This window comes from Pithys albifrons, chromosome 8 (assembly GCF_047495875.1).
Source record: "Pithys albifrons albifrons isolate INPA30051 chromosome 8, PitAlb_v1, whole genome shotgun sequence".
In the NCBI taxonomy this organism is placed as follows: domain Eukaryota; kingdom Metazoa; phylum Chordata; class Aves; order Passeriformes; family Thamnophilidae; genus Pithys; species Pithys albifrons.
This window is the reverse complement of record NC_092465.1, coordinates 7,156,816-7,182,053: the sequence shown is the minus strand read 5'-3', so window position 1 is coordinate 7,182,053 and position 25,238 is coordinate 7,156,816. Positions and strand designations below refer to the sequence as shown.

Here is a 25,238-nt window from a genome sequence, read left to right as displayed (position 1 = left end):
AACAGTTTGTTCAGGCAGGGAGCTGTGAGAGGTGATGGCATTCCCTCACCAGGACCTGACATCCTGCTGCTCCCCCAGGACTGGAAAACACAGGACTTTCCCCAGCCTACCTGCCCTTTGAATGAACCTCAGTGAAATGGCTGGGCAGCTTCCACACAGGGCTGTGCAGGAACAGGGCACAGAATTTACATGACAAAAATAGGGAGTGAAAGTCGAATTCTTAAAGACTCACTTGCTGCCAAAAAGTGTAGAAACTTGTTGCCTGAATTTAGAGCTATTACTGAGATGATGTGCAAATATTGAGGGAAAGTCTTCAGATCTGTGCTGCATGTAAATAGTCTCCAGCTAATTGCCTTTGGAATGCCAGGAGTCTTTAAAACTCAAAAGACATATGGCATTGAAGATTAAAGTAAATCTTGTTTGCAAATTAGGATGGCGTAAAGTTTTTTTCTTATTTTTCAATGCAACACTAAAGCCATTACTCTTCTCTGCATCTTTCCAAAATGCCTTTAAAACTTGAGGTAAGTGGGATATTTGTAGCCATCTCATGGGACTCAGGTACCAGGGATTTAGATCAAGGTGTGTGTTAGTTCAGTTGGCAAGATGCATCTGGCCAAGGTGACATTCACTGCTTTCTTCACAAAGAAGGTAAAGTAATTCTTGTGCATCTCTGACAAAAACAGTGAAAAAATGTTTCAAAATGAGTTTTTAGTATTTTTAGGCCATGTATTATTTAGGCATGCTGAGATTGCAGCTGTCTGGTGCTGACCTGGGTTTTGTCCAGTTAGAAATTAAGAGGATCTTGGTATAGATCTATTTATACCTAGACTATGAATGAGAAAGCTGCACTTTACTTCCAGTCTAGTAGAATACAAAACTAATAATGTAATGAAAGATCAAATATTATAGAAATCAACTAAGAATGAGTGAACTTCTCTTCCTGGCTTTTGTGGTACCGTAGATAAAAACCAGCTCCAGTTGAATCCTGCTGCTTCAAATTTTTAACGACTGAAAATGTTTTATCCTTGCCCTTACAGGATAAGAAGGCTTACCTGGATGTCATCCACACCTACATGGAGGTTCATGGAACTGTGCATGGCACAAGCACCATGTATATTCCTGGCTATGTAAAGAACCACGGCATCCTCAGTGGGAGGGATCTGCAGTTCCTGCTGAGGGAAACCAAAGTAAGTTTGTCAAGTGGGAGTGCTGGCAAAACCAGCTCCACACAGACAGTGTCTGGAGTGCCTTTCACCTCCTAGGAATAAGCTCCTAATTTAGAAGCACTGGGGAAAAAATGATCAGATGTGAAGGAGATTAAGTTGTCTTCCATGTGCTAAGAATACGTTTTCCATCATGTCTGTGTTTTGTGGATTGACAGCTATTATTAGAAAATTGGCATGACAACCTACAGTCACATCTAACAGCCAGCTTGAGAAACAGGGATAAATGCATTTTTGGTTTTCTTCAGTGTGATGCTCAGCTCAAGGAGATTATCAGCTGGGAATGTGCTGTGTTTTACATCCCTGAGGTCAGAGTGAGGTAACATGGAAAGCTGCACAGTCGAATGCTTGCTCTGCCCTAGCAATGACTTTAACCCAGAGCAACCCTGCTCTCTGAGGGAGAAAAGAAAAGCCAGCCCTTCATTTGCCATTCATGTCCTTCCTCTGCTTCAGTTGTGCAGGGAGAGTGAGCAGAAGAGCATGCTTTTTGTGCTGTGCTTTGCCTGTGGCTCCAGAGGCAAGGGAACTCAAGATAAGGGACAGCATATGCATGGAAACAAATACCTTCTGTCCCCACAGTTAGAATGCTTTGTTGGCATTCTGTGCCATTCCCGTCATCTTTGTGGCACTTTACAACATCAAAACACTTCAGTAGATTACATTTAAATAGGATGTTTAGCGTCAAGTTGGTGAAAGAAGAGGGTTGTATGTTTAAAATTAGCAGAATCTGTGCAACTGCACCAGTGTTGATATTTTCTTGCTGTGCACTTCTACAGAAAGATCTATTAAAAAAAAAAAAAGAAAAGAAAAAAGCAAGCAACTCCCAGGCTTCCCACACAACTGTAAAGATCTCCTTCTTTAAGTACTTGGGAAAATGATGGTAATTTGACATCTCTGTGTGACAGCTGTTGGGAAATTATGAGTTTTTAAAGGCAACCACTGTGTGTATGTACTTGATGCATACAGATACACATAATGCTGCATATTGAAAAGTCAACATTTACATTCGTCATAGATAATCTGAGATTACACAGCTTTTGCCTGTGTGGAGTATGAAATCCCTCTGTTAATCACAATGTGGGAAGAATATTGACCTTGTCATAACCCCAAGCATGAACAGTTACTGCCTCCTGAAAGAAACATGTGTTCTGCTCCCTGGAATAGTAAAACAGGATAATGGAATTCCTATAGAATTACTGAAGTCCTTATAATTTACAAATAGCCATTCATAATAACAGTTATGTTTGACTGAGCCTTCCTTTAGTTCTTTATCAGCCATCTTACATGTATCACATGAAAAACTTGCTTTCAACATTAACTGGATAGCTCATCTAGCTGTTATGGGTTATATTTGCTGTGCTCTAAGATGCAATGTAAAGACACATTCATTTTAGGACAAAAGGTGTTTTATTTTTAAGGAAACTATTTATTTATGATGCAGCCAGGCTAACAAAACTTTGCCTTGATGATAAGCCATTAATAGTCCATCTTCTTCTTCTCATACTTATTGTCAGAGAAATGGGAGTGCAATGTGTTTCTAATGTTGCAACAAAATGAAATTAAATATGGCTTACTGCATCATGAATTTTGCTTATTATTCCTGTCTGATACTGTTTCAATATATCTAATTGAACAGAAAAAGTGAAATATCAGCATCTTTGGTTTGAAGTGGAAACTGAGATTTACCTCCTAATTTGTTTGGGCAGTTTTAGCTGAAGGTGGACTGGGGGGGCAGTGCAGGGAGTTGTTTTTATTTTTTTGCTGGCTGATGCTCAGTACCCTGTAGGTCCTCTGCCTTCAGCATGTGGTTCCCTGTCAGTGTTGATCAACACACAGACCTGCTCAAGTCTTCTGGTTGCTCATATTCACTTTCAGGTTGTGATACCCTTTAAGAGACAATCCTTGAACATGGCTGGTTATAAAACACCACTCACCTGTCACTAGTGGCCATCTGCTCTCTGTGTTTATACCAAATGGATCATGGCTTGAATTGCTAAAATAAGTGCAAGTTTTCCACAAAAATCCAGCAGGGCTGAATGGGAGCTTTGTGCCCTGGGGAGCCCCATGAGTGTGTGCACAGGCAGGCAGGGATGTACAGGGACACTCCTTGCTCGTAATCACTTCATTCACTGGGCAACAGGACCAGAGTCCCCTAAAGAATTTAGTTATGGGGTTTTATCACTAGACTACCCCTGTGCTGCAAGTGTGTGAACAATCAGAGCTGTAACTCCAGGCTGTGGGTACAATGCTGGCCTGGACCATCGAGGGCTGCTGCTGCTGTCTCCAAGCAGCATCCTTTGTCTTCAGCTTTCCAGAAGATTTCAGATGTTTTGAGACCAAGGGCAAGAATTGTCTGTCATTGCTTGTGATGTCAACACTGTTAGCAACTTTTTGTTAGGTCAGCTGACAAATGTCCTGATTTTCACAAAGTGAGAGCTAAATAATAATTTAACAAATTACACAGTTCAGTGGTCTCAGAAGTGTCAGTTTATGTTGCATTTTGTCCTTAGACAGCAAAATACCAATAGGTGATGGCTCAGTCCTGTGATTCTTAATCAGACTTTTGCATTCCCAGACTGTGTTTGGTGTCTGCAGTAGCTGGTGTAGGACACAGCTATTCTGGGAAGCAGCTGCCATTGCGTTCTGCTGGGGGTTAGAAAGCAGCACATTTCAGGAGGAGTGAGTTTTCCAGGCAGGAGGGGGCTGTTGGAGCCTCCCCACGGCTCCTTCAGCTGTGTAGTGCATGACAAAAACGAGACATGGCTGCAGTTTCTAATGAGAAGATGTAAAGCCATTCATCACGGCGGAGGAAAATAGGGTAGGCGAGCTGGCAGCCTTCCTGCCAACTCCCATGGCTCCCTGCCAAGTGGGCAGCTGGAGGACTTGGACCAGACTCCCTTGGAAGAACCAGTATTGAATTCTTGAGAAATATTTCTCCTTTCAAGAAAGTTTCAGAGGCAACTTTTTACTTCGAGTCACTGTAAGCTTTTGAGGAGTTCAAATTCTTTTACTAAGTGGGGTTTGCAATTTCTGAATGGTAATTAATAAAAGTAGGAGCAACACCCTGCTTAGACAGAAACAGGAAAACAACCTTTTTTTTCTTATTTCCTTTAATGAAGGAATATGTAGTTTTACTTCCACACACTTCATGAAATCAGCTGAAAGGACATTTAACTAGCAATTCTATTCTCAAGTTGTTTCAATCACAAAAGAATTGACTTTTCCAGAAAGTACTTTATATTCATGAGAAAAATACAGCAAGATAGTTAACCTTTGCTATATTCCTCTTTCTGTAGCTCAGAAGATAATATATAAGTCAAGTAAGGAGGCATATAAAAGTGGTGATAAACCTACCAACCTGACAGAATAAATTAGATAAAGTGTAGTAATGTCAGAAAAGGGAAAGAAGAAGATAAACACTCCTGTTCATGGAACTATAGCATTTAGTCTCTGGAATATGAAATTTTTTCTCTTAAATATTCAGCTAATCATAATTACAGTCAGTGAAGTAAAGCATTCCCTTCTTATTTTATACTTCTGGCTATAATTTAGAAAGACTGTTTGCTTGCTTACTCTTTTTAATAATAGTCTGATATGGTGCTGTAAACTCCAAAAATTGCTTAGTATCAACTGAAAGTCAGTGGTTGCCAAAAAAATCCCTGTTTTTACCCAGCAGTGGTTGTGAGTCACTTGTTGTGTCAGAGAAGTCTCCATGTAACTCCTGCACTGTGAGAGGACTTCCTGCACTGTAACCAGGAAACAGTGGTGTCCTAGCTGCTCTGGGGCTGGGTGGCCAACTCCAAACTCTGCCATTCCAAATGAGAGGTTCAGTTCCTTGCAAAGGCAGAAAAGGCTACTGAAGAGCCTTCCTTATGAAAACCAAAGTATTCCTGCTTAAGGGTTTCAACACCTGCATTGCTCAACTTGGCCAGTGAGATTGCAGGTACAAATCCCCTCCTTTGATTCCTGCAGACCCACAGGCACAGGCACATTTGGGTGTAACAGACCTTACTGAAAAGGACTGGTTTTAAAAAGAACCCGCACTGCTGTTAGCATGAGGATTTTACATCTGCATTTATTTGCTGTTACCCCTTTTAGATACACTTTCCACTGTAACCTCCTCCTGGCAATGCTCACATTGCAGGGGGCATCAGCCTACAGAGCTGCCTGTGCCAGTGCCCACCTGGAGCACTGGGGGAAAAATAATGGCTCTTGCTTTAAGAAACATTTGAAGGGTGAGAAAAACTCTCACATACAGAACATGAAGTGGTTTCAAGCACTAATCAAGCAGTAAAGCATAAAGGAATTCTGCTCAGTGTAGCAATTCTGCCGCAGCTGACAAAGGTCAGGGCTAATGGTTTTACTCACGTGTACCCACTGTGATGTCAGCCATGTGGTCACTCACAGTTGGAGTTCTGCAAGATAAATCTTCAGCCATAGGGTGCAGGTGCCTCTCCATGTTGGAATGGGTTACCAGGCACAGTGTTGGTAAGAAAGCATCCTAAAAGCCATACCATGGTGGAGGCAGCAGTGTGATTTATATCACAAAATAGTGGGAAAACAGTCTGTTCTAAATCTTTACCCTTTTTGGGACAGAGCCTTGTCCTTCTCACAGCCTCAGCTGATGGATGGTTTCTTCACTGGTACCTGAAAACTGTTGGCTCTTATTTCTACTTTTTTCCTTCTTTACTTCCTTTTCAATTAGTGACTTGCAGGGTTTGTTGCAATCTCTTAGGAAGTACCTTGACAGATTGCTTTGGCCTTTCTGGAAATAACAAGGTGCATGTAATTCAAGTGATCAGCAAATAAGAGCACTGTGAGTTCCAAAAATGGACTGTGTTCTCCAATACCTGCTCTTTTAATCAGAATGAACCAAACTCTCATGAAGGCATTGAAGATATTTCTCAGTTTTGCTCTTTATACCATACAAAAGCACTGGCTCCCTAATCAAGGAACACAAATCAGAGAGAGAGACAACGGTTTGGGTTGAAAGGGACCTTAAAGATCATCTGGTTCCAAACCCCCTGCCATGGGCAAGGACACCTTCCACTTTATAAAAGAAAATTTTCAGGAGCAGGGTCTAGATTCAGTTTGGGAATTTCAGCTGAGCTGTTGGTGATGTGTGTGGAAAGGGATAGAAGACTGTGGAGGGCTGAAAGCAGGAGCTGGGGAGGTACAGGGAGCTGGAGCCAGGCTGTGCCCTCGGGCCAGCACACACACCCTGCTGGGGATCAGGCACTTTCCTTCCCTCCAAGGTGCAGTGCTGCTTGGAGGTAAGGCTGGAAAATGGATGTGAAACAGGTGGTAAGCTATTTATTATAGATTAAGTGATGACAGTGTGCTCTGTGCTGTCAAAACAGAAACAGAAACCCATGTTTCTTTCCCCATGGAGCTTCCTCCTAAATAAATGGACCAGTCAGACACAGAACTCAGCAGTGCACAGCAGCAGTTTATTAAAAAAGTGCAAAACTAAGCAAACAACCCAGCATTCCCTACATAACAGACAAACACAGGATCAGAGGAGAACTGATACTTCAGATGGGTTTAATTGCTGGTTCGCAGCTGGTTTTCTGCCTGAACTAAGGAGTAGTTTAAATAAATAATATTTAATGTGCAGATTGCGTGAAATGGTTTCATATCTGTAATTCATTACTTTTAAGAGATACTTTTCTGTAAATTCAGCCTCTTTTGAGGTATTTAGTATGATTTTTTTCTGACAGGCCATATCTTATGCCATATATAAAACCTGAATTTAGATAATCCGTCTTTAATGGCCATAGTGTTGCAGATCTTTGTCTTATCAGCCACTGGAGAGTTTCTGTAAGATTCAAATCTGTGAGATAGCTGAGAAACTTTTTGCAAGTAGGCAACTTTTTAAACCTGAATAATGAAAACTGAAATAACAATATTCAGCTTCATGCAGTGAAAATTGTATGCTGAGAAGTGTTAACTTGCGTTTTTTTAAATGAGCCAACTCTGAATTTATACTGTTGTTGCCATGGATTGGAGAGGATTGATGCTGCAATGCCTGTGCACAAGACTCACTACAGGTTTATGCACCAGCTCCTGGGAAGAGCCTCCAGCTGCGAATGTTCTGTTATCAGGATTCATTTCCATGTTGCAGAAGATTTAATGCAGAATAGTATATTTTGGCCTCTTTCAATACATGCATCCTGAATACATGATCCTAATAGTTAGGAAGGTTGTGCTTTATTTTCTTGTCCAAAGCAGTAACTCTCTCTACAGATACATTATGTTTTGGAGCAGTGCTGAGAAACAGCTGTTACCAACCAGAGCTTGTATTTCTCCCATTATATATGGACATTCAGATGAAGAATGCTATATTTAATTCAGTCGGTTTTTTTCAGGCAACTCTAAAAAAACGTCTGATGTCTTTTCATTGGAGAAGAGCAGTGCCTTTTGTAGAGCCCCTGCAAGCTCAGGTGATGTAGGAAAAACTTTGGGATGCATTTTCCTCCCGTTTTCCTCGGAGGTGTTTGAACCCCCTGAAGCCTCTGCAGGCTCTGCTGCCTTGGCAGTGTCGTGAGCTGAAGTTTGCTGCCACCTACCGTTTTAATTAGGAGCCTTAATTAGTGTGCCAGAAGCAAGTTCCTGTTGGCAAACGCAGCAGGTTGGCCGATTTGGGAGAGGGGGAAAGCACCAGTGTAGCTGTTCCATGAGGCTGCTGCATTGGAACCTGAACCTGTAGGAAAGCACCAGCACTTTCATTCCAGCCCCACTCAAACCACCAACTTTGGTTCTTTCCAAAAAAACAACGAAGTGAAAGGGTCTGTTGTTGCCTCAGCTCCGTGAAAAACCACCTCAGCTCATTATTGTCACATGTGTTTTACAGGACATTCCATTCCTGCTTGGGTGGGAGTGGGTGAGCTGTTCAATTTATCCCCATTTCTTCTTAACGTTATCTTTTTTTTAGGCTGCTACATTCAGAAGGGGTTGTTGTTTGTTTTAAACCAGCACTCAGCCTTCTGTTTGTGTAAAACAAAAGTTATAACAGCCCTTGTCTCCTGTTTTTCAGCTGTTTGTTGGCCTTGGATTCCCATATGAAGGGCCAGCTCCCTTAGAGGCCATTGCTAATGGATGTGCTTTTCTAAATTTAAGATTTAACCCACCGAAAAGTAGCAAAAACACAGATTTTTTCAAAGGCAAACCTACACTCCGAGAGGTAAGTTCATCAATCCTGCTCATTTCTTCACTGAAAGTGATTGGGGATTTCTTTTTAGTAACACAGTGTAGGAAAAATGGCATAAATGCTCACAGTTTATTGCCAATGGTGTGCAACTGCTTTTTAGTTTAGCCATCGATGGGATTCTGAGTCCTTATTTTTATGGGATCATCAAAATGGGTTTGTTAACATACTGTTAAGCTTTAGATTTGCCTGTATGTACATTTTGCTATTTCTTTTTGATAGAACTGGAGTTTCACTTGAAAATCTGGGAACAGATCACGATGTGTCCTTTGAAAGTGGCTTTATTTTGTTGAAGAAACAGACATTGCAGTGCAGGAAGCAAATAGGAGTTGAAATAAATTATGCAATTGGCATTTGTGGGTAGTTGTCTGTGTTTTGGGATTTTTTTTTCTCCAGAAAGACCTGTCCAAGGCACTGTTGAGCGAAGGCATTAATGGTCACAGCCCACCGTGTTTGTGGTTAAACACTGAAGACTTTGGGAAAACTGACTCTGGGAGAGAACAGGAAAACCAAACTTTGAGCTTTCAAAGCAGGCAGTGTGTTTAGACTCCAGGAAGAGAAAAATGAGGCTAAGTAAACTCACCCCTCATCCTGGCCCTGACTTTGGAATATTTTTCTTCTTCAGTGTAGGCAAAAGTCAGCCTATACCACTTGCAAGCATTGAGCAGTCACGTAGCCTTTTGTGACATTGGCACTTTGGCTGTGCCCATGGCTTGGCTTGTCCATAGGTGTGTGTACATGTTGCTTTTACATCTTTTCCTGAAGGGAAACTCTCAGGGAATATGTAGGTGATGAGAGCCTTGCACAGCCTCATTTCCCAGTTCAGGTTACACTTGGGCCATATAAATTGCATGCAGATCAGCACCAGCTGGGTGATAAGCAAAAGACAGTTTCCCATTTTAAACCAGTAACATAAATTCCTTATGATTTTAGGATCCAGGACTGTAATTGCCTTTCAGCTTGCTATACACTGAACTTATGTCCTGTACAAGCTGAAACTTGCCCCTTCTCGTGGTTTGTGTTGCTAATAAAGGAGACAGCAATAAGGGAACAAAAGCCTCTTTAACTTTCTCATTGGGCTTGGCACCTTTCAAAGCTTTTCTTCTGTGGCTTCCTCGACTGCTTGTCTTTTTTCCAGTTGTTCTGTCCCCAGACACTATAATTGGTCAGGCTCAGTAAATAATCTGCACCCATCTAAGTCCTTAGTGGGACTTGCAGTGCTTGGAATGCCATGGTAAATCCCAGTGGGCTGTGTCAGCACTAAGAGAAATGCTGTGCACCTGACCTGCACAGCAAATAATCCCCATTGACTGCTCTAGTCCAAAGTAACAGAATGTATATCCATACAGAGCTGTGTTCACATGCCCTGTGACCTATCCTGAGAATCCTTTTCTCTAACTGTTTTTCACAGCTGCATTTAGATCCAATTGCCAGTAATCCAAGTGCTGGTTCTCTGGGATTAAGAAAGCCTGTAAATACTTCGCTCAAGCATTTGCAAGTGTTAAAGGAGAACAAGAAGAGCTTGTGTAGTTCTGTGACATGGTTATCCATACACAAATTTGAAGATAAAGTCTGTGTTTAGTGTTTCTGTAAAGTAACCTTTGCAAGTTACTATTTCTCTGTTATTCTAGATAGAATTTTGGGCAGGATGGAGTCCCCTCTATCCCCAAGATAGGAACCTGTAAACTGTACAAAACATGGAAATTATAATTTTATTTTTAGATCAGCAGTTATTTTATCTTGGGACAGGATTTTGCTGGGGGAGAGAGACAGGAAAGAAAAAGAAGAAAAAAATCATCCTTAAGCATCTTGATTTGTACCAATATTTCTTCTCCATCCCAGCCCACCTCCTTTCCAAAGGAAAAAACACTGTATGCTAAATGTAGTTGAAATGTGTGCTTGGTGGGTGTGGCTTCTCTCATTTGCTCCCTTTACAAAGGAAAAAAGCCAAACCTGAAATTAGAAATTAATTCTATTTATTGGAATTCTGATATATTTTAATTATATACAGGGAGAGCATCTCCTGAATATCTAAAACATTAAGCCTCAGCTAACTAAAGTATTTCAGTATTAGGAAATAAATAGTCTTAATGCTTTTAATAGTATAGGTACAAATAACTGGTGCAATAGAAGTATGTTACTAATTTCTCAATACTTACACCAAGTACAAGTCTGAGAAGTTTAGTTGTTCATCTCCAGATCAGATCTGGCTTTAATGTTGCCATCTGTCTATCTGAGATGGTAGAGAAAGAGTAGTCTAAAGAATAATTCCTAAAGCTTTGTGGAATTTAAAACACTGGGTTATATTCATATTTTTGAAGGAGCAGTAGGAAGTTCTTTGTTGTTACTGAAAGCAATAGGAATGTCCCTTCTGCCTATGAACTCCAGACATTGGTGCCCTGGGAACTCAGCCTTGCAAACCCAAATTTTGAAGTACATACAGTTCTAGTGGCAGTAGAAATACTAGTGAAAGAAAAGGTTAGAATGTGTCAGTCCTGAGGAAGCACTGGGTGTTTGGGAGGGATGTGGCTGTGCTGCTGGGAGCGCAGAGCAGGCGCCGTGGGCTGTGTGTGCAGGAGCAGCACAGCTTTCTGCAGCCTGGCCCATGGCTCATTGGAGGACTGGCTTCTCTCAGCCACAAGCAAAGTGCAATTGGCAAAGGTTTTTCTTTTAAAAAGGGGGTTTAAAGTAATTTTTATAGTGAATGCAATAGTTTCCTGCATTTGCTTGAGAAGGAGATGAAGGAGAGCCTATGCCTGGTGCAGGAGGGGGTCCTGCCCGACAGACGCCGTTTCCTCCTTCAGGCTTTCTGCAGTTTGTATTTGTCCTTATATCATAAAGAAGCAGCTGTATAAACATTGTCTATAAATAATCTATCCCATGAGAGGGTTTTTGGCATTTATTTAAAAAGCAGCTGGCTTCTGAGGCTGGTGTGAACCACTCCCCTCTTCTGTGTGCTCCCTTTCAATGTGTTCATTTGCATGTTCCTCTCACTCCTGGGCAACCTGGCACAAAAATTACCTAGAGTGCTGTCCTGCAAGTTCTGAAAGCAACTCTGATACAGATTTTCCTGGTTACCTTCTTGGGTGCTCACTGAATTTGTTTTCTGACAAAGTGGTGAGAAAGTATCTGTTAACACCTTTCCTGAGGTCAAATTACTGTTGTATTATCGGCAGCAAGAGTCAGAATTCATTCTATGTGATAGAAATTATTCTTTATTCTCTGTTACTCACAGAACTTTGGAAATGTTTGAAGTTTGAAGGACAGCCAGGGTGAGGGTGGCATCTCTGGGAGCCAGTGGTGCAGGTCTGGCCAGCAGTGGTGGCAGTGATGGGCTGTGAGAAAGGAGGGTGGCTCTGTGAGTGAGCTGTGGTGTGATTTCAGTAAACATCAAGTCTTGTGTGATGTGGGTCATTGTGAGGATCAAAGCCACAAACTGGAGGTTGCACACATGTCACTTGTGGTCTGTGGTATCTGATTTCCAATTTTTCAATTAAATTCACTCTCTAAAGAGAAAATCTGAAAGATAACTCAGAAGGAATGGTGCTGACTTAGATTCTGTCTGAATTCTTGCATTATCCCAGTGCATTTCATCCAAGAAATCTGATTAGGAGAGTGAGAGGGAAGGGTATCTTGACACATGAATTTTTAACACTACCATTCCTTCCTTTCAGCTGACATCTCAGCATCCCTATGCTGAAGTTTACATTGGGAAGCCCCATGTCTGGACTGTAGACATCAACGATCTTTCTGAAGTTGAGAAGGCTGTGAAATTAATTTTGAATCAAAAGGTGAGAAATGTATCTTCAATTTGCCATCAGCACTTGAGGCTGGAGCGTGTACTGCATGTAGAGTGCTCCCTAATGTTAGTCTGGTTACTGCTGCACTTTGGGAGGATATTGGAGAAAAAAATGGTTCCTATGTGTTTAGATTTTCCAAATTATCATGTTTTAGTAGTGGATATGTCAAGTTTTTCCTTGGAAAAAAATTAGCATGGGGGAATTTGTATAGAAATGTGAATTTCATATATGAATTCTACAGCCATCTGTATTTTCTGTACATTCAGTGAGGAAGTTTTGTTGTTGATCCTTAGAGTACTGCAGACTCTTCAAATACTGCTCAACTCTGTTGGCTGATTTTGTAGCCCTGACGTGACCACCAGGGAAGTGCTTGTGCACTTAAGGTGGGGAATGGTAATGAGGGCACTTCAAGGGGGGAAGAAAAAAGTTTGAAGTAATTTTCAAAGGTATCACATTCTTTTTTGTCACTTCAGCTTCAGAACCGAAACTTGGTTAAAATGGAGCTCTGGAATCCCACAGGGTCTCAGGCAGGCTTTACATCTGCCCCTTTGCAATACACCTTGAGTTTCCTTAAAGTTACTCACGGAGCAACTTTATTGCCTTTAAAAAGGAGCAAAAAACAGCTTAAACTGCTGGTGGTTTAGTAAAATTCTGAGTTTTTAATCAATTTATTTGTATTTATTGTTGTCACTTGAGCTGTAATAGAGTATTTAGAACACACAAAGTTGATTGAAACAAAAAACCCCTCTAACCTTAACACAACCTGTTTCCACAGATTGACCCTTATTTGCCCTATGAATTTACCTGTGAGGGAATGCTTCAGAGGATGAATGCTTTTATTGAAAGACAGGTATGAATTTTAATTGTGGGATGACAATCTTGGTTTATGTTGGAAGTGAAGGACCCTCTCCATGTTAAAGCTTCTCAGTGTTGTTGCGGTCCAAGTAGAAATAATAGTTGTGCAGACCTTGGTGTTATATGAAAGCAGAAAGGCAAAGTAATTTTTCAGTGTATGTGTGACTGCTTTAACTATGTACACACAAAAAAGCTCTGGATCATGAAGGATCACACAAACACAGATACTCTTTGGTAGAACTGCAGTTGGGCTGCAGCCTCTGGGCACATTTTTCAAGTATTTAGTTTCAATCGATAAGGCTTTAAATGGTTTGGAAACCAGTTCCTTAAAGACCTTTTGGTCCCTGTGCATTTCTGCTGGCTGAGAGCAGCTGAACATGTTGAGTTGAGTAATTAACTGCAGAGATTTACATGGGATCCTGGTTTATAGAAACTGTATATTTGCTTGGACTTCTGCCCAAGCCAGCTCTGTTGCAGCAGCCAGCTCTGCCTTTTGTTCTGGCTGCTGCAGAAGAGAGATAGGGATAACCTTTATCTCTGATATGCCATTTACTTGCCAGGATTTCTTTCAAAAGCACTGGACATGCTTCTCTGTACCTGTATTTCTGAAAGTGTGTGGTATTAAAGGAAGTCCTAAAGAATAACTCAGTTCTAGCTCAGAAGTACAGTTAACATAGCACAGCTATTTCGTTTGCTACCAATAAACACTTTAAACTTTTTGCTGTTGTATTGATGACATAACCTGTAAAAGTATCTCTGCAGCTTTTGGTTCCTCTACCCAAGTTAGCTATAACTGAGAGGTTTTGTCAATAAAATGGAGCTCAGTGTAAGGGAGAAAAAGAGACAATCTAGAGGTAGCACCTCTGGGGGAAACCTGTCTCTCCCCTCTGACCCTCCCCCAGGGGCCAAGCCCTGCCTTGTGCTTCTCAGAAATCAACACAGCATTGCAATTTCGATCGTTGCTTTGACTAATTGTCAAAAACTGGTGGTGTTTCACAGCCCCCAGGATGCTCAAACATCATTACTGGCTGCATGTGCTTAGCACTGCACCTGATTAATGTGTCAGATGAAGCAAAAATAAAAGCTGAGACCTTCCTTTGATGAGTTTGTGGTGGGAGGCAGGAAGGACAGAGAAATCAGCACAAGCTTTTGAAACAGGAACAAAGATGGCCTGAGCTGCTCTGGTTCAGAGGCTGTGGGAAGCATTGGCCACAACAGTGTGGCCTTCAGAGGAGCTTTGAGTGGGAAGAGGATGGGACCAGGTCCACTCACCCACAAGTCACTCTGTGGGACAGTGGAACTGCAGGATTTAAAGGGCATGTCTGGAGATCCCCGTCTAGGGCCTTGGCTCAGGGTCAGGAGGGAGGACGGTGTTCACAAGAAAGGTTTAGTGAATGCCCCAGATCCAACAGCTGGGCTGAAGGTCTTTATGGTCTGAGGTAAGAGAACCACTGTGAGCTGTGGTTTCACAATTAGCAGTGCCACCTTCAGCTGGATTAAACCAGCTTTCACTCCAAGCTGCTCCTTCCTGCCAGGGCACCACCCCTGCCAGTGGCCCAGCTTGGCTGGAAGATGCATCCAGGCCATTTGCTACATCCAGCCCTTGATCCTGTTTGCTCTGTGGCTGCACAGACAGATGTGTCTGCTCTGCAAAGCAGCAGCACAGGCTGGGAACCAAAGGGTAGGACTGCTTAAATTTTGGCACTGCCATCAAAGGAGCAGCCAGGCAACTGCAGCCAGAGCAGCAGGGATTCCCAGCTGCAAATCTGGGAGCTGTTGGATGGGGCAGGCTGGGCTGGTGGAACGGACATGTTGACTGTGAAAGATGTGGTCATGAAGAGTGCTTGGTAACCCAGCAGAACATGTTTTTGGCAGGGTTCTACTAGGTTAGAAAACTGACTTGGCTCTGCAGAGGGTCAGCTGAGCACCAGAACTTGGCAAAGGGAGTGAGGACATTCATCCCAGAGCCAGAAAAGACAGAAGGAGGACACCTCCTGTGATAGCGGGACTAGGCCTGTCTCACCTTGAAATTCATGGGTCCCTTCCAATTCAGGATATTCTTTGTTTCATGATTGGGTAATATTAAATGTATGGTTAAACCTCGAAGTGAGAAAACTTCCTCTTTCAGAAGAGGAAATCCAAATGAAATTTGAAAATCATTAAACTGATATTGCAAACTGATAAATGATTTGGGGGCTTTGGAACACAGTGAGGGACCTGTTCATACAAGTTTTGGTGTTGTCCAGAGGAAGCAAAACTTGATGGCCCAGACCCAAATTGTTTGATCACCTTGTGATGAGAGTTACCAAATATTAAATTACAGTGTGGGTTTCATGGAACATCATATAAAACCAGTGATTAAAATTTTCTTTGCTTTTCCTCATTTTAAATGTTCAGAGTTTGTCTTTGAACATCTTTTGTGAGCAGGTATGGTCAGATGTGGCTCCTTCCCTGCCTTCACTGTGGTGACTCCTGACTGCAGCCATTAGTGACAGCCAGGGGGTTTCAGTGTTGGGAGAAGACCTTTTCTATCAGCAGTTCAACCACAAAGAGCAAACAAGCTCCTTGAATCCTTGTTGCTTTATAGAAATCTTCAGGTTTTTATGAGCTCAGCTCACTCCATAGCACTGAGTGCCGAGATCCTTCCCACATGGCTCTTCCCATGGGCCACTTGAGACATTCCTCACGTACAGGGCAACTGGCCTCTGGAATTCTTCTCCCACCAGAACTTCCTCCTGATATTTGTGCTGTTATGAAAGCAGTTCTGCCTGCACTGAGTTAGTGAGAGAGGAGTGTCTGAGAAAAAGCCAAAATATGTTGGGTGTGTGGAAGGGAAGGGACTAGCTAGACCTGCTTATGATAAATTTAAAAAGGTAAGGGTAGGAAAGAAGCTTCTTTGGGAGGAATGATACTACCAGCAATCAAACGTGATAATTTCCTCCTGCTAAAGTTTAAATATTCTTTTTAAGTGTGTTTAAATTATTGGTTTTAATACAACTGAAATGAGCTGCAAAATGATTGTTTGGGTGATAACCACTTATTTTGCTAATGGGGGAAATTGCTGTCAAGGGACTGAATACATCATAATAAAATCTGCTCTGTCACTGCAGGATTTCTGTCATGGGCAGGTGATGTGGCCCCCATTAAGTGCCCTTCAAGTAAAAATTGCTGAACCTGGAAAATCCTGTAAACAAGTTTGTCAGGAAAGCCAGCTCATCTGTGAGCCCTCCTTCTTCCAGCATCTCAACAAGGACAAAGCTCTGCTTAGGTACGTACCTAAAAGCACAGGTGTGTTATTTGGTCTCTTATCATTGCACTGGTTTCTGCCACAAATGAGTTGTGGTGTATGAGTTGTGTGAGAAGGGAGGGTGGGCAGAGGGGCACTGCTGGGCTGCAGCAGCTGGGAGGGCACTGCCAGTGCTCTGTGGCAGCGGTGACTGCTGTGCCAGGAGCACTGTCCATGCTCTGTGTGTTTGCAGGAGTGCAGCACCCAGGCCCAAACCTCACATCTGCCTTTCCCCCCCTGTCTCCTCTGTGTGTGTGCACGGAGATTTTAAATACAGCTCTTCTAAAGTCTTGATATTATTTTTTGAGCTTTCCCTTTGGTCACACCTAACATCCCCATGGAAACACTATTGGGAATTAGCCCTGACTGTTTCTGCAAAAATTTATCACTTTTCCAGGGTACATTACAATCCCTTGTACATTAGAGTTATTAGTGCTGATGTATAAAGCTCACCAGCTATGCATTAAGGAAATCAAAGTTGCTTTCAGGTGCTGTCTCTTTGGGAATATGTCTGTGTTCCTTTTAGAATGAAAACAAAGCCCTCAAAGCCAGACTCCCACAAATGGCTGCTAGGGAACCTGCTTTCCAGGTTTTCTATCCCCACTTTTTGCTAAATTAAATAGTAGAAGATTTTTGGTTTTGTGTTTTGTTTGAAAAGTTGTAATTTCCAGTGGAGTTCAGAAGCAGCTCATATAAAAACCTGGTCAGGCTTCTTTTCTAGCTGTCTAGACAAAATCATAGTTCTGTGGGGAAAAAAAATGTGTTAAATGCTGAAAGGTACCAATATTTCCAGAATAAGTGAAAAACAAGGTTCTGCTGGAATTGCTGCCCTTGTGCTCAAGCTTTGTGGTCACAAAATAGCGTTTCATTTCATTTTCCAGCTTGCTGGTGCTCCTGGTTCCTGGGAGTGGCAGACCCTGCTCTGCCTGGCTCCCACTGTATCCCAGCAGCATCCCTAATGACTCACTCCTCCCCTCCCAGGCTGGCTCACCCGCCCCGAGGTGCCCAGGGCTGCCTGGCACTGCGTGGCTTCCCTGGGAGAGAACCCTGCTGAAGCCAGAGAGAATTACCTCCTGATTTTAGATTCTTTGTCATACTAAAATTCCATGGTGTATTTAAATATTAGGCTTTGGGGAACAGTCAAAAGCTTCTTTTTCCTTTTTAACTTCTTTGATTAATCTTTAGGAAACAGTAAAGCTGGAAAGGCTGCACTGCCCTCTGCAGAGAGACTTGCACAGGAGAAAAGAAAGTCATGTTCTGAAAAGCTGCAATTGTAAATGTACATGATTTAAGATATATGTTTTATTTTGAGTGAGGAAGGATAAAAACTGTACCAAACTCCTGTAAACTCCAGTGTGATTTTGATCATCTGCTTTGCTTTTCAGGCATAACATCGAATGTCTCACCACGGAGTCTGCGAATGATATTCTGGTCCCCTCTTTTGATGGCAGAAGGAAGCACTGTGTTTTCCAAGGTGACCTGCTCCTGTTCAGCTGTGCTGGCTCCCACCCCACCCACAGAAGGATCTGCCCCTGCAGAGACTATATCAAGGGGCAGGTTGCTCTTTGCAAAGACTGCCTATAGCAGCAGCAGGGCTGCTTCGAGCTGGGGACAAATGTAAGTAGTTTGGAGAGGAGCTACTTATCACTTCCTGCACTTTTGTCCAGGTTTTTCGCTGCAGGCAGAGCTATCATTGCTGGGCAGAATTATCTTCTAAGAGAGGAGGGATTCATAAGAAACAGCAAACTGATCTGTTTTTCCTGTAAGGACGTTTGCAGTGTAACTCTTCAGATTCCTTCACCTGTTTGCAAAGAGAAATGAGTTCATGTTCGACAGTGATTTGAGGATGACTGCACAGAATAATTTGTAGAGAATTTCCAGACCCATCAAATTTCTGGTTTTGTTGTTTGGGTGAAGTGTTTTCTATTTTTTTAATGAGTTGGACATCCCCCATGATGATTAGCTAAAGGATCTCAACTTCATTCCAGTAGAAAATTGAAAAAAGTGTGCTGGACAGAGGGGTTGCTGGGGAGGGAGGACTAACATTTTACTCTAGGTGCACTGGTTTGGGTACAGCTTTAGCTTGAATGGCTACAAAGTGGTTTACTTCACAAGAACTTGGAATCACAAGAGAGCTCTGTACCCTGATATTGGGTTATTCAGGCCCAGTTCTGTTTGATTTTCTTTTTTTTTTTAATTAAATCTTTGTATACAACAAGGTATTGTCTGCATCACAGCTGCTGCATCAGAGCAGCCTCAACTGAGTGTCACGAATGAGCAAATAGGCAGTTGTGACACATCTTGGTGACTGGACAACTGCAAGGTTGTGGCATTCTTCAGTGTGGAAAAGCTACACAAACATACTGCCATTTTTGGAATGGACTCATCACAGTTTACTGGTCCCATTTAGAGAGTAATCCTCAGAATTTGCCCATGCTTCTGTTGTAGTCTGTCCACTAGAAATACTGTGTGAAGCAAAAAGTATTCAGCATCATTGGAGCAATATTATCATTAGAGCCTCAGTTTGCTATGGCTTCCAGTAGTTAAAGTGTTGCTGAATGACATAGAAAGGTTAAACTAAGCTAACTATAATTATTGTATGGTAGAAATGTAAAATGTCTTCATAACTAGGTAGGTTTTTAAAGAGAAATTTTTTCTGAAGAATAAGTGAGAGGAAACAAAGAACTGCAAAAGAAAGCATTGATCAGTCTCATGGGTTCCTTGATAGTTTTTCTAGTTTTAGGGGGTTGTTTGTTTCTTTTTTATATTTTTAGCAAGCATACCAATTACAAATTTAGAAAAAAACCAATTCAGGACTTCAGAATTCAAATCGAACTTCATTTTTTTTAGAGCAGCAAGGTTACTCTTCTAAACTGCTTTTCTTTTACAGAGCTGATTTTTGTTATTTTCAGCAGAAGGTGACATGCTTGACAGCACCATTTGTAGTCAGGAAATTATGTGCTAAGATTAGCAAGAATCAAATCTGCAGTGTCTGCAGGTTTGCAATTTGGACACCATGCTGGAAAAAAACCTCAAATCAACACAAACATTTTTTCATAGAGATTAACAAGCATTACCAGATAACCATGAAAAGCACAGATATTTTACATTTTCCTTTCTTGGATATAGCTGGTTGGTTCAGATCGTTCTTGCAAGTGGCAGTCATTATCTGTGTGGGAATATTGATGAATGCAGTGACCTACCAAAGACCAAGCAAGGCAGATGCTATTTCACCATGGATAAATTCTCCAGAACAGTATACATTTAAAGTTTCAATTTAAAAGCAGTGAATGAGCCTTTTCAAGCCTCTGGTTTCCTGCCTCAGCACTCCTGACAGTGTTGCCCCATAACACTCCATAACATCCCTCTGGACTACACAGGAGCCTCATCCTGCGAGATTGTTGAGTGTCCAGAAAGGGTCTGTGGGAACTGTTGAACAGCAGGGCACCAGGATCTGGGTTTGATGATGAGAAAATCTGCTGTATTTCACAGTAATTTTCCAGAAACAGAGCAGCTGGGTTCTCTAATGGGAGGCAAACTTTTTGTATGAAAAGCAAACAAATGCAAACCAATATGAAAATCCTTCCTGTTGCCATGGCTCAGCATTTGCTTCAGTCAGCACAAATGTGTATTGCAAAAGTTTGCAATAGTTTTACCACCCTGGCAAAGCTGGGGGAGGATGGTTGGAAATGGGTCTGAGCAGGCACAATTAATTGTGTATTTATATAAAATATCCCCTGCATACCTGTGCATATTTGTGCAACTAGAAAACCCTGCATATCAAAGTGTTTGTACTTCCAGCTGGTGCTGAAAGTAAAGGCAGCAGCAGGACTTGCCTTTGCCAGTTCAGCCTGAGGTTGTTCAGGCAGGAATTTAGTTTGGACTGAGATATCACAGAATTATGTTGGAAACAGCAATCTGTGTGTGTGCCCTTGAAGAATGCCAAACATGCTAGGTTGGCTGCAGTGGAATTCTTTGCTGTAAATACATCTTTGCTTGTTCCCCCCCTGCTCTATGGCCCCCATGACATACTGCATTTGATTTGCCTCTAAACCTTTCAAGGTGGGAGGGGCTTGGGATTTGTTATTATAAGGTTTTCTGGCCTAGTGCTTTGCTCAGTGCTAAGTTTGCCTTTACCACAGCAGGGAGAGTTTGCTCTAAGCCCTGCTTTTCCATGCTGTAGCACTGTTTCTAGTCTGCTGGACTGAATTGCTGCATTCTGGCAAAAAGGAAACAGCAGCACGGACGCCACGTGCGTTTCAGCCAGGGACAGAACATCCACACTGGCTTCAGAGTCAGTTCTCTCTGATCCTGTTTCCACTGACACCTAGAGAGGACAGTCATTAATCCTACAGAAAAGAGAATCAACACCTACAGCTTCAGTCTAAATTTCTGTAAAAGGAAGACTACCAAATAAGAACTGTAAGTGCATAAAGTTTGGCACCATTGCTCACTCAACTCCATAGAGCACTCCCATCACGCAGCGTGTTCCTTCGTGCAGTGATAGAGAAGGGACTCCTTCTGCAGACAAGCACTCAGGCAAATCCATGTGGGACTATTGAAAAGTCTGAATTACTTCCAAAACCTATAATATATATCCACATTTCAGGATAGTGGGCAGCCTTCTGTCCAGGTCCCATAATTACAAATAAAGGTGTAGTCCAGTTCTTACTCTTAACCAAGGACATTAGAGGTGGGACTGTGCTGCTGTTTTCAGTCTGACAGTAAAGCTTGCAGCTTCCTTTGCTCAGAAGCCAGGTTTTTGCATGACTGCATTTGAATATATTGATCTGTGATTGATGAGAAAAAAATGTCAGAAAGTTGAATACAAAACCATTTGACAAGCTTTTACACATATCTCTCATATCAAGACATTCTTTGTTTTAAAATTTTGTATTTTTGTATATGACCTAGTTTTTTTCAAAAATCTTGTTCCTATGGGATTAGAAAACTTGAGAGAAGCATTTACATATTTATTAAAATTAACATAAACGGCTTGCCTTTGAAAGGTAAAGTTGGTAAATACACACTGTTTAAAAATGCCAATAAAAACCTCATTTATTTCATATATGCAAATTGATTTGCACATGTATAAATAGAGTTGCTTTCTGCATTTTTTGCTTAGTTTCTATGTTTCTTTTTGTAAGTTATAGTTGCAGCAGTGTGTTTGCTTGTTTATATCAGATTATGTTTCTGCAAATATTTAATGTTTATGTGCCTTTTTTTTTACTTTCTTTGGGGTTTGGATGTGTGTTTGGAATATGGACACTGTCTGAACAAGTATAATGGAACATTAATTCCAGTTAAATAGTGATGATGAATCTTCAACTCAATAGTGTCAATTTTGAATGTTTTTAAGTAGTGGAGAAATCTGTTCTAAAACTATTAAGAGTTGATAAAAGATACTGTAATAATTCTTATAAAACATTGCTTCTGCAAGCAGAATGCAACTTACTGAGTGTCTGTGATTTGGCGTGAGAGCACCTGCTGGTACGGGATATCTGTTCAATGACCAGGGAGCAAAGGAAAGCCATTAACATTCCCCAAGGAGACATGGCCAACAGAAAACCTCCAGGAACAGCCATAGCTGGTGTGATGGGCAGGAAAATTGAAAATCCACACTGAAGCCTGTGAGGTGTTGGCTTTTCAGATAAAGATGTCTCTACGTGGAAGTGCACAGGGTGATTCCTGATGCTACCAGAGAATACAGGCCTTTAATCATAGCTGAATTTAGAGCTTTTGGTGGGGAGGGAACTCTGGCTATCCAGCTTATTGCACATGTATTTTCTCTTTAATGCTACTACTTTTCTGCGACAGTATTTTGCAAAATAGCTGCAGATCAGGTTTCCGTTGGAATGGGGTTGTAGCCAGAGCCAGAACTCTGTGGCTTCTACTTGTGCCAGCTTTTGTAACTTGCTGATTGCTGAGGTTCAGACTTGTTGAAGGTTTCTGTTGGTATCATCAGCCCCAATCAGGCTGTGAGCCGATGTCTCCTCACTTAGTCATGTTGTTCTCCTGTCCTTCAAAATCTTAGTCAACATTCCCAGTTTGTCCTTGATATGAAAGACAAGCCCTCCCATCTCAGGCATCTAAATTGCAAAGGTGATTTATGAGTTTGTAGCACTTTTCACATAACCAGAATCCAAATTTCTTTCTCAGGTATGTCTTTTGCTCATAGTGCATTTCAGGACCAGATTTTGCTAGTAAAATAAATTGAATGGGATTAATCAGGCTGGATACAATCTCATCCAAGTCTAATTAACTTTGCAACTCCCACTGCTTCAGTGATAGCACAACTCCTCCATTTACATTTCTTAAAATTCAAAAAACAACCTCCTTTTTTAATAAATATAAAGCACTGTATCTTACATGAGAAAGACCAAACACCTGCAGGGTATATTACACACATATCAGCAGCCAGTGTTGCTCACTGTCACAGCATATCAGCTCTGATTAAGTTGATGTTACTGATTATTAGAGTATCGGTTTAGTTTATTAGTAAAGTATCCGTTGAAAACTTGATTAAATCTCTGTTCAGTCCACAGTTGGGAGTTGGAGGAATGGCCTGTTTGTTGTTTGTTTATTTTTAGAGACCAGGAGTTACCAGTTTCTAATTTCACAGTCTTTTTTCCAGGGGTGCTAACATTTGGCATGGCTGTTCCTTTGTGATGTTTGCCCTACAGCTGCTATGCCTTCAACTTTTGACTCGTGATCTCTTTGCATTTGTAGCTCTCCTTTGGTCCCACCATTTTAGGGATCATTGTAAAGTCCAGGAGAATAATGCACTGACAGATGTATGTTTTCGTTCAGGCTGAAAAGCCCAGGGACAAATACAATTTCATTGAGATTTGCTTTAGTAATATTGCTGTAAATGTAACATCAAAACATACTGTTTTATGAGCAGTGACTTAAATCTCATCATCTTTATAAGCAGTTCTATAGGAGTTTTTTTAATTAGTTTGGAATTTTCAAGTTATCTATTTAAATGGAATGTGTAAACAGCAACTCCATGTATCAAGTGTAAAATGTTTACTGTAGAAATGTGTTCAAAATACCAGAGGCTGAACCCCAGAGTGCCTCAGATGTGTGGCATCGTTCATGTTCTTTCTTCCAGGGAAAAGCAAAAAGGTGCAACCATTGCTGATGTGCCTTGCACATTGGGACTCGCTCATTTTTATAGGTGTCATCGTCTGCATATTCATGTAATTATGAACATACAGTGGTATGTTTTATTTCAGCAGACCTCTCTCAACAGCACTAAGTGACCTGTTCATTAAATGGGTAAATAAAACCAGATCCCCAAAGTTTTGATAAAATCAGTGGTAACCCCACCTTCAACACACTGAAACTGCTTTTAAAAAATCAGTTGTATTTAAATGAGTGAACCCCTTCTCTCTGCTGGGAAAATCAGTGCAGGTGCCATTTACTTAGGTGGGCTGTGCATGGGACCCAAATTTGTCACCTCCTGTCAGGGCTCACAGGGCTGGAGCTTTGAGGACCTGCGCTTCCCACATTTCACAGCCACCAAAGCATGTGGCTGCTGCCTGCACAGAGCAGGTCTGTTTGAGCTGTGCTGCCACTGCAGATACCAGCCCCGGGTCAGTGCTGCTGCACACAGCAGAGCCTGAGTCCTGTAGGAGCCCCCGGGAGCCTTGGCTTTAAGGAGAGCATGTAAATAATGCCCTGGCATTTCCTGGAGCCACCCAGGCACTTGGCACCGCGGCCGGGCTCTGACTCCGGCAGCTGCAGAGTAGTTTGAAGTATCAAATAGGTACACGATAAATCAAGTTAAATTGCTGTCTGAGGGCAGTTAATTTTAATAGGGTTATACCCAGAACTAATTCGTTATGTTCATTAACAGGTCTGTTGCAGTACAGTGACAGTGAAAACCATTTTTAAGGAGTCATGGGTTTATTTGGCTTTTGCAAGGAGTGAAGCAGAGGAGGAGGAAATGGCAGTTTGTACCAAAGGAAAAATGAGTGAATTTTATGAGAAAAGTTACCCTGAAGATTCTAAGAGAGCCAAAAGAAAAATATAAGTGAATAATTATAAAGCTAATTTGGGCTTGGGGAAGTTGATCCCCCTGAGCTTGTTGGGCTGATTGCTGTGGGAAAATCCTCCAGAGGGCAATTTGGGGCAGCTCTTTGGGTTCTGCTCTGCATCACTCCCTGGAGGAGTCTCCCTCTCTGTGGGTGAAGGGGGTCAGAGCCTGAATAAGCCCTGTAGCACTGTACATTTAAAGAAAAAAACACCTATTGAAATCACTGAAAGTAAAATATTGCTTTTTGCAGAAATAATTTGGAGTCAATGAGGGTTTTTCAATGTACATGAGAACTTCAGGGTCAGGCTGGTGCTCTGGGGTGTTTGGTTTGAGTTCTCCCCTAACAGGCTGCTCCTTTGTTTTATTTCAATGGTTGTGTTCCACTATATTACGTTCAAGCAGTTGGATTCAAACAGAACAGAACGCAGTGGTTCAGATACTGCCAAGTCACTGGGGTTCAATTGGATGGGATTTCTTTTTAAATTTTTTTTTTAGAACAGTAAATGTCTGTACTTTAATGGCATAGAAAAATGCTTTGTTTTCACTGTTGTAGAAAAAATCTAGGGAGAATTTATTTTTCAATAAACTTTTTTCTTGTGTGATTTGGATTTATGATTGTTTTGTGCTTAAATGGGAACTCCATGAGCTGCTTTTATCCTCAATTGCCTTTGTGTGGCTTCTCTTCCGACTCTGCAGCTGGGCATTTCTGTTGCTGCTCCACCTCTGCAGGGCTCCCACCCACATCTTATCTCTAAGAACAGGTGAGTAATTATCTGGTTGCTTTGTTTTGTTTTAAACCTGAGCTGGATAATGGGTTACATCAAGC

General features: G+C 41.7%; 1 protein-coding gene across 3 annotated transcripts in view; it reads left to right on the top strand.

The window, feature by feature from the left end:
- MGAT5 (alpha-1,6-mannosylglycoprotein 6-beta-N-acetylglucosaminyltransferase) overlaps window positions 1-25,020 on the top strand; it is a 119,473-nt gene extending 94,453 nt beyond the window's left edge. For all 3 annotated transcript variants that reach the window (XM_071562899.1, XM_071562900.1, XM_071562901.1), the window contains 6 exons: window positions 1,038-1,187; window positions 8,260-8,406; window positions 12,105-12,221; window positions 13,006-13,080; window positions 16,196-16,353; window positions 17,757-25,020. In XM_071562899.1, the coding sequence (XP_071419000.1) occupies window positions 1,038-1,187; window positions 8,260-8,406; window positions 12,105-12,221; window positions 13,006-13,080; window positions 16,196-16,353; window positions 17,757-17,955 (846 nt within the window). In that variant the 3' untranslated portion in view covers window positions 17,956-25,020. The remainder of the gene's footprint in view (window positions 1-1,037; window positions 1,188-8,259; window positions 8,407-12,104; window positions 12,222-13,005; window positions 13,081-16,195; window positions 16,354-17,756) is intronic.
- The last annotated feature ends 218 nt before the right edge of the window (window positions 25,021-25,238 follow it).